This window comes from Toxorhynchites rutilus, chromosome 3 (genome assembly GCF_029784135.1).
Source record: "Toxorhynchites rutilus septentrionalis strain SRP chromosome 3, ASM2978413v1, whole genome shotgun sequence".
NCBI classification, from domain to species: Eukaryota; Metazoa; Arthropoda; class Insecta; order Diptera; family Culicidae; genus Toxorhynchites; species Toxorhynchites rutilus.
This window is the reverse complement of record NC_073746.1, coordinates 188,546,854-188,555,479: the sequence shown is the minus strand read 5'-3', so window position 1 is coordinate 188,555,479 and position 8,626 is coordinate 188,546,854. Positions and strand designations below refer to the sequence as shown.

At 43.0% G+C, this 8,626-nt stretch overlaps 1 protein-coding gene across 1 annotated transcript; it reads right to left on the bottom strand.

The window, feature by feature from the left end:
* Nucleotides 1-4,124: 4,124 nt before the first annotated feature.
* LOC129773739 (uncharacterized) lies at nucleotides 4,125-7,337 on the bottom strand. Its single transcript, XM_055777384.1, has one exon. The coding sequence runs from the start codon at nucleotides 7,335-7,337 to the stop codon at nucleotides 4,125-4,127; it is 3,213 nt and encodes a 1,070-aa protein (XP_055633359.1).
* Nucleotides 7,338-8,626: the final 1,289 nt, after the last annotated feature.

Sequence of the window (8,626 nt, the reverse complement as noted above, 5' to 3'; positions counted from 1 at the left end):
CACCTTAGGCCAGAAGGGAATCCATCAGGAGGAGAGTGATGCTACAAACGGTTCCCCGGGAAGATCTCGAAGCAGCCGCTACACACACACACATACACGCACGGAATTCTTTCCGTTTGGATCGAGAAAGATCTGGAAAATAATCTGCCAGTTCCTCTAGGAATTTAGAAATACATTTATGTGAAAGAGTTTATTTGAATGTTTTCTATCCATGTAACACTGTGACCAAATACATTAGGTTTTGTGATTTTTCAATCAATCGCAATCAACAGGATAGCTTCTGAAGATTATTCTTCCCCATCAGTAGGATATTTCCGTATCCAATATTGGATGCATAAAACCTTGTGCCTCCAACGTAACGCTCTCGTTTTCGAAGTTCTCCAAATATTCATTCATTCAGAATGAATTCAGATTCAACTTCATACAAATGATCTCTAAATCAACGATAGTCCTACGTCACCCTTGCGGTTATACCATAGATATAACCCACTTCCTGTTTTTTTCTTGGCGTTATTTACCTACTAGAAGTACGTTGTTCTGACCCTAATTTGAACTAATTTCTATGAATTTTCAATTATTCTCATCAAAACTTACCATTATAATATAATATTATCTTTAGACACAATTTTTGTATGATATATTTTCACTACTTGCAAGCAAAAATGATTTTCATTTAAATAGAGTACTAATTTGATTTGGGAAAACTAATTTTCATTCATAATTTTTATTTTAAAAGTGTGTTCATTTCTTCTGCAAACCCATATTGTCATGCCTACTCCCCCATTTCGTAATACGAAGCTCAATGCCGTCAACGTGGATGCTGTCGTCGTGACAGATGTGTGTGCGATTGTGCAGGGGTGTACTGCATGCATGCGTGAACTTGAGCGTCTGATCCAGACGCCCAAAACGTTACATGATATCTGAGAAGTGCCGACCGTTGATCAGTATTGTGCGATTCACATAGAACGTTACGGAAAAGAACGTCCACGTTCCGTCACCGTCTCCACCAATTCACACATGCAGTCTACGCTTTCAGCAGCACCGTCACGTCAAATGTCAAACAAATGATTTATTCAATGTTATTCATAGTGTCGCCACCTGCAACAGTATTGAATTGCAATTCCTTCTTTCGAATCAGCATACCTAAAATCAGTTCTAAATTTGAAAAAAAAAAGAAAATCATTAAACTCCGTAGCCCCAACACTTATTCAACAATAATAATAATATGTACACTATTTTTCTCAGCTATTCGCGAATGATTTTTACTCCGAAATTTAGAACTAAGAGGTATGTTGGAATGAAAAATACAACCAAAATTGTTGGACTGGAAATCCTTCGAATGCCTAATTCCAAGCCCAACACTGCACAAATTGCATTCGCAATCGTTACTTACACCAGCGACTCAAATTGGGCGAAAAATCGAACGTGCACTGTTCGAGACGCAATTGGGTGCATCCAGCATATCACTCCAATCCAACAATCAGCTGATTTTGTTCACTCTTGTATCAGCACATCGCTTGTAGCTGTGCATCTGTATTCATTTCGACGTTCAATTTAAATCACACAATTTCACAACGAGAACAATTCTTATTTTTCACAATATACTACATTTAACTACATTACAAATTATAATACTAAAACTATTTACAACATTGAATTACATGAACCTTCAATCGATCAACACTTATTCGACGCGTATACATTGTACATGAAAATCATTCCTCCATGGTCAAATCCCGACTGCGATCGCTCCGCCGGAGTACGATTTCACAGCGCACTGATGTTGTTTCTCCCATGTGCGATGTTTTACTCTCCGCTGATCTTCGGGTGTGGTGAGATTTCTATTTGTTGTTGCTGTTCTCCGATGTTGTTTTCGTCTCCTTTTCGCACATGGTTGGGTTGGTTCCGTTGTTTCTGTTTGCTACGTTTTGTTTGCCATGTTTTGTATGTCGTTTTTGTTTGTCTGGTATTTGCTGGTCGTTCACACCAGAAAACACAGCTGATTTGTCCAGGGTGATATGCACCGGGTGTAATAATAGTCGCAAACATCCTCACTCACCCAGAAATACCATTTCTGAAAATAGAACAAAAACTCCTCTTCGTCTGGATGGGTGATAGGATGGGATTAGGAAACGGGTTGATCTGAGCTTGCGATATCGTTTGTGCTGTCTAATCGAGGTAGTAGGCATATTTTTTCAACCGGTCGTTTAAAGGTACCCGTAGCCGTTTTCAGTGTAACGACCCGTACAACGTTATCTTTTCCAGGATGAATTTCTTCAATATGACCTAGCTTCCATTGAAAAGGAGGACAATTTTCGTCGCAAATAACCACCAGACGGCCCACTTCGATTGGAATCGGTGGCCGCCAACGTTTATTTCTGCCTTGTAATTGGCACAGATATTCTCTGTGCCATCTCTTCCAAAATATTTGAAGTTTTTGCTGCGTCAGTTGCCATTGTTTAAGCCTGTTAGCATGAATAGCTTGAAGATCTGGTTCTGGAACTGTCTGTAATGAAGAGCCTATCAGAAAATGTGCAGGAGTTAATGGCTCTAAATCAGTTGGATCGTCTGATAAAGGGGTAATGGGTCGAGAATTCAAGCATCCTTCAATCTGGATAAGTAATGTGTTCATATCCTCGAATGAAACCGTTGTTTCCCCCAAGACTCACAATAAATGATGTTTAGCGGATCTTACCGCCGCCTCCCACAATCCTCCAAAATGTGGAGCTCTCGGAGGACTGAAATGCCATTGAATTCCCTCATCTGCACAAAATTTGGAAACCTTAGTGTGATGTTGACGATCCTTCAGTAATCGTAGAAATTCTCTGAGTTTGTTTCGAGCGCCTACGAAATTAGTCCCGTTGTCAGAGTATATATCGCTAGACCTTCCTCTGCGGGATATAAACCTACGCAGCGCTTGCAAGAACCGTTCAGTGGATAAATCCGAAACCAGCTCCATGTGAATCGCTTTGGTACAAAAACAGACGAATATTGAGACATATGCCTTCACTGCTGTTCGACGCGGTCCGGGCCTTACATATACTGGTCCAAAATAATCGACTCCTGTTATTGAGAAGGGTCGAGACATTGTGATTCTGGACGCTGGTAACTCTCCCATGAATTGTTTTACGGCGGTCGGTTTGGCTCTGAAGCATTTGTGACATTGGTGAACGACTTGTCTAGCCACATTTCTTCCTCCTAACGGCCAGTAACGGAGTCTAACTACCCCTAACAGCAATTGCGGGCCAGCATGTAGAAGCTTCTCGTGATAATGTTGGAAAATCATCCTTGTGAAACGATGATTGGCTGGTAAGACTACGGGATGTTTTATGTTCTCACTCTGAACGGAATACTCTAATCTTCCACCTATCCTCAGCAATTCATCCTCTGAAATAAATGGGTTGTACCATCGCAAAGGAGAACTTCTCTGAACCGATTCCTTCTTCTCCAATAGCCTCAATTCGACAGGAAACGACTCTTGCTGTACTCGATGAATCAACACCCGTTCTGCCTCATTTAGTTCTGCTGTGGTAATGAAACCCTTGAAACAACTCTTGGAAGGTGAACGAAGAAGTCCTATCAGTCGTAGGTAAATAGCAGTTCGGCGAATCAGGACGGTGTAATTTGAACACGTTGACAAATACCAATTGTTGAAATCATTAACTTCCACTTCGGTTGCGATTACAATGGCAGTACGACGCCTTTCTTCTTCCGCCAGCTCTTCTACTTCATCCAGAATTTTGTTCGGCCATTTCTTTGGTTCTTCTGCCAGCCATTTCGGCCCATGTCACCAGAATTCGTTATTAAAAATATCCTCTGGTGTGATTCCCCTGGAAATTAGATCCGCCGGGTTACAAATACCGGGCACGTGATTCCATTGACTTCCTTCCGTAAGCGATTGTATTTTTGAGACCCTGTTTGTGACGAAGGTTGACCAGGTAGTGGGAGAAGCCTGAATCCAGCGCAGAACACAGGTAGAATCTGTCCAAAAATGGCCCGTTGCTGTTGTTTTTGTCGATTGTTGGACCTTTTCGTATACAACCGCCGTATGCCTTCTCAGAAGCATCAGAAAAACAATTAAATTGTATGTGAACCGCCTTCGGAATCATGACGCATCGCTCGATTTAAATTTTATTGAGGCCAGGAAGTTGCTTGTGATACCTTTTCCAAGCCTCATCCACCGTTGAAGGTGAAGGCTGGTCCCAACTCCAAACGTGTTTGTTGTTGTCACGCAGAGTCCAAAGCAGTTGCATAAATATCTTCGCCGTGACAATGGTGGCTCCTATAAGCCCCAGGGGATCGAAAAGTGATGCAATTATTGAAAGAACCTGACGTTTCGTAATTGAGCTGTACTCGTCAATAGGTGGAACGCTGAATTGGAATCGAAAGACATCCATTTTGGGAATCCAAGTAAGTCCTAGAGTACGTACATAGTTATCTGGATCTAGATTGATTCCCTCTGTATCTCGTATGGCCGAATTTTCTTCGGGAATAGTGTTCAACACCGCTTCACAATTGGAAGCCCATTTCCTCAGCCGAAATCCACCGTCCTCCATTATGTGATTTAATTGAAAACTTAAGTTAATGGCTGCTTCAACATTATCTGAGCCAGTAATCACGTCGTCCATGTAGGTGTCCTCGATAATTGACTTATATGCGAGTGGATATTTTTCCCTTTCATCCGTTGCCAACTGCTTGAGTGTTCTGGTTGCCAAAAATGGTGCTGGCCTTGTACCATAAGTTACTGTATTTAATTCGTACGTGCAAACCTCCTCCTTAGGTGATGCACGCCACAGAATGGATTGAAGTGGCCTTTCCTCTGGATGAATATATATTTGGCGGAACATTTTCTCCACATCAGCGACCAACATTATCTGTTTGATTCGGCATCGTAAAATAATCGACCTCAAATCCTCCTGTACTACCGGCCCTGTCAATAATACATCGTTCAGGGAAACCCCAGAAGAAGTTTTGCAGGATGCGTCGAATACGACTCGAACCTTAGTTGTCGTACTACTCTCCTTCACCACCGGATGATGCGGAAGAAAACTCCGTTTGCCTGACTCCCTAGAAGTTCCATCAACCTTCCGCATATGCCCTAGTCGCAGATATTCCTCCATAAATGAGATGTACTCTTCCCGTAAGCTAGCATCCCTTGTTAATCTGCGTTCAGTTGATTGTAAGCGTCGAAGAGCGTGAATGTTCTTGGATTTACCTAGTCGCGACAAAGCATCCCTTTCCATTGGCAATGAAACCGTGTATCGCCCATCATCATCTCGAACAACTGACTGTACGAACCATTCCTCGCAGCGGGCTTCCTCCAGTGAATAGTCGTTTGTTGAATTAATTTCCTCACAGGACCAAAATTTGCTTATTAACGACTCCAAATTCTTTGTAGTTGACACATTACAATTAACTCTTGAAACCTGAGTAGAATCTGCCAATCCTCCACAGACGACCCATCCGAAGACAGTCTCCTTTAGTATTGGTAAATTATCACCCAATCCAACCTTTGTTCCGGATTCAAAGAAGTCAAAGAATGACTCGATACCGAGTACCATATCCACAGCAGTGGGTACCCCGAACGAGGGGTCAGCAAGTTGAATTCCTTCGGGTATTGCCCATCCTCTTGTGTTGATCGATGTAGTCGGGAGATTCACCGTGACCTTGGGCAAAATTAAGAATTCCATTTCTCGGGAGAATCCGGATACGCGAGATAATATTGTAGCTCGAATCCGTTGCTTCACCTTAGAAGCTACTTCACCAATACCAAGGACCGGAATGTTAACCCGTTCACGAGTCACCCTTAAATTTTGACTCAACCTTTCAGTCATGAAGTTGCTCTCTGAGCCCGAATCCAAGAGAGCACGGGCTGGATACTGATTACCATTGGTGTCCCTCACCATCACCACGGCAGTTGCCAAAAGTACCTTTGTTGAATGTTTCGATATCGTTTCACCTGCGATGGCCTTCTTAGCTGAGAGATTTATAACTTGCGAAGACTGAGAAGACGCCGAACACGATGGTCCCTGATTTCTGATTTCTTGATTTCTGTTGGGGCTCCTTGAGACTGTCCCGAATCTTGAATGAGTATCCTCCTCTGTTCTGAAGCACACAAGAGTATGGTGTCGACCCTTACATCTTCGACACGAAATTTTTGATTGGCAATTCTTCGCACGGTGGCCCTTGCGGAAACAGTTGCGGCAGAGAGAATGCGTACGCAATACCTTTTCCCTATCATCCACTGACATTTTTTGAAACGTAACACATTGGTAGAGATAATGGTTGCCTGCGCAAACGAAACAGCGGAACCCAGAACCTTGCACCGTATTTAAGCTAGTTTTCGAAACAACTGATTTTTGTCTTGTTTGTGGTTGTGTTTGCTGCTGGTATCTTCCCTCTATCACCCTGGCCGGCAAAGAATCCAACACCTGAACTCGTCGCTGAAGGAAATCGATCAAGTCATTGTACGTTTCCTGCTCCTTGGCCGCAGAAAACTCCTCCCAGCCCCTCCGAGTCACCGGGTCCAGGCGCGTAGTAACGATGTTGATTAATAGGAGGTCCTTGTAATCACCAGGCTGCACTATCTGGTCCAATGTCTTTATTGTTCTCTCCAACCCTTCAACCAATGTATGTAGTTCTCCAGGTGATTCCTTCGTGAGCGTTGGTAGCTTCATCAACGCTTGAATTTGACGCTTCTTGAGCTGCTTGCTGTTGTTGTATTTCTTCAGCAAGCAGTCCCACGCAATTCGGTAATTGCCTGCGGTTATCTGGAGCGGATCGATCAGACTCTTAGGCTCGCCCTGCAAACAATCCTTTAGATAGTGGAGCTTCTCCACATCAGGCAAGTCCGTTTTGTTATGGATGAGCGACTTAAACAAGTCTCTGAAGCTTAGCCACTCATCAATATCCCCAGTAAATGTCTGAAGCTTTATTTGGGGAAGTCTCACGTGCTCAAAGGTTCCCTGCATCGACGCATCAGGATTTCGAAAAGATTGTTCAGACGTGGTTCTAATCTCTCTTTCTTTCAGCTTGTCCACGAGGAAAGACTTAGCTTCATAGTACTTGTCGCTGAAGTCTTCCCTATCCCCTTCCAGGTCCTCTGACTCCTCATAGTCCTCGTGAATACTAATCTCTACCACAATGTTTCCAAACCGTTCCCAAAGTTCATCCAGCTTTTCCAATCGAATTTCAACATTAGAATTGCTGGTGTCACTGCGAAAGTTCGCAATAAAACGTCGTATATCATTAAACGATGACTGGATGTCCTTCAGTTTGGCAATCAGCAACCTCAACGACGGTGGCCTAGTAGCCGTAGACCCAGCTGGTGCAGGCATGGCAACTCGAAAAACAGCAACGGAAAAAAACTACTGTGTAATATTCTGCGATTGGGCCTAGCTTCGCCAGGCATATACTGCTAGCTTTACCTGGAGAAAACTTATATGTCACCCCAAATAGATTCAAGTCAGAGTAATAGCACACGTCTCGTCAAACAGCTCCAGATAATTCGAGGTTGCAGAGTAGAGGAGAAAAGAACCAGTGTAATATCGATTGGGCCTAGCTTCGCCAGGCATATACTGTTAGTTTTACCTGACGAAAATAATACGTTGCCCAAATAAATATAAGTCAGAGTAAAGCACACGTCTCGCCAAACAGCTCCAGATAATTTAAGGTTGCAGAGTAGAGGAGAAGAGAACCAGTGTAGTATCGATCGTGTCCGGCCCCGGCGGACCATATACTATGTGTCTCACCTGTACAAACTAATAGTTGAAACCCAAAGAATTTCTTCCAATGTTGTAGTTCAAGTGCCCCAGTGGAAGATGGGCAAGTATGGCGATCGTTTCTTATTAACTGGACAAACAATAGCGCCAAATTTCCGTTGCACCATCAACAGCAACATTAAAATTCCAGAATCGTGATCCACGCGATTATTTGCTTCATCAATGAATGGATTTAAATCAAGTTGCAAGCACTTCAATTATTATCTTCTCGTTAATAAACATAATGACGTCATCCAAATGGCGTGGCAGGTCAACGAAGAGGATTATACAATTTATTACAATGTGTATTATCTATGAACTTCGGCTGGCATATACCAGTTCACTCACTGAACAGAATAAATTGCTGCGCCTCCTCTTCTTGCCGCCAAAAGTGGTCAGGATTGATGCTCCTCCAAAGTAAGTGACGTCTCAGTCGACAGAAAATCCAATGATATGGTCCACCAATTGTCCAAAAGTATCGATATGATCCACCAATTGTCCGAAGTATGTCCAGCAAACCCAAAATTTCTTGGTTGGTCGTACGTTCCACCGGGATAAATTTCCAGACCGCTCCAGTTAGAAAGCAAATGCGTCGAAATAGGCCGTTATTATTGATCGATCAAGCTTCGGCTGAACATACACTGTATATGTAGCATTTACCTCAAGAAAATTGTTCCGTGCTGAAAGTGTATCAGCCAGCTTGTCGGATCCGGATATGTCCACGTCCACTCAGGTCGGATGTCAAATTTGAAGTGATCGATTGTATCCAATGTTCAAATTCACTCTCCAAATTATGGCGAATGCGTAATAGAATTCCAGTTCCACAATCGTTTTAATGCAATATGTCGGTGATTGTCCGTAGAAAA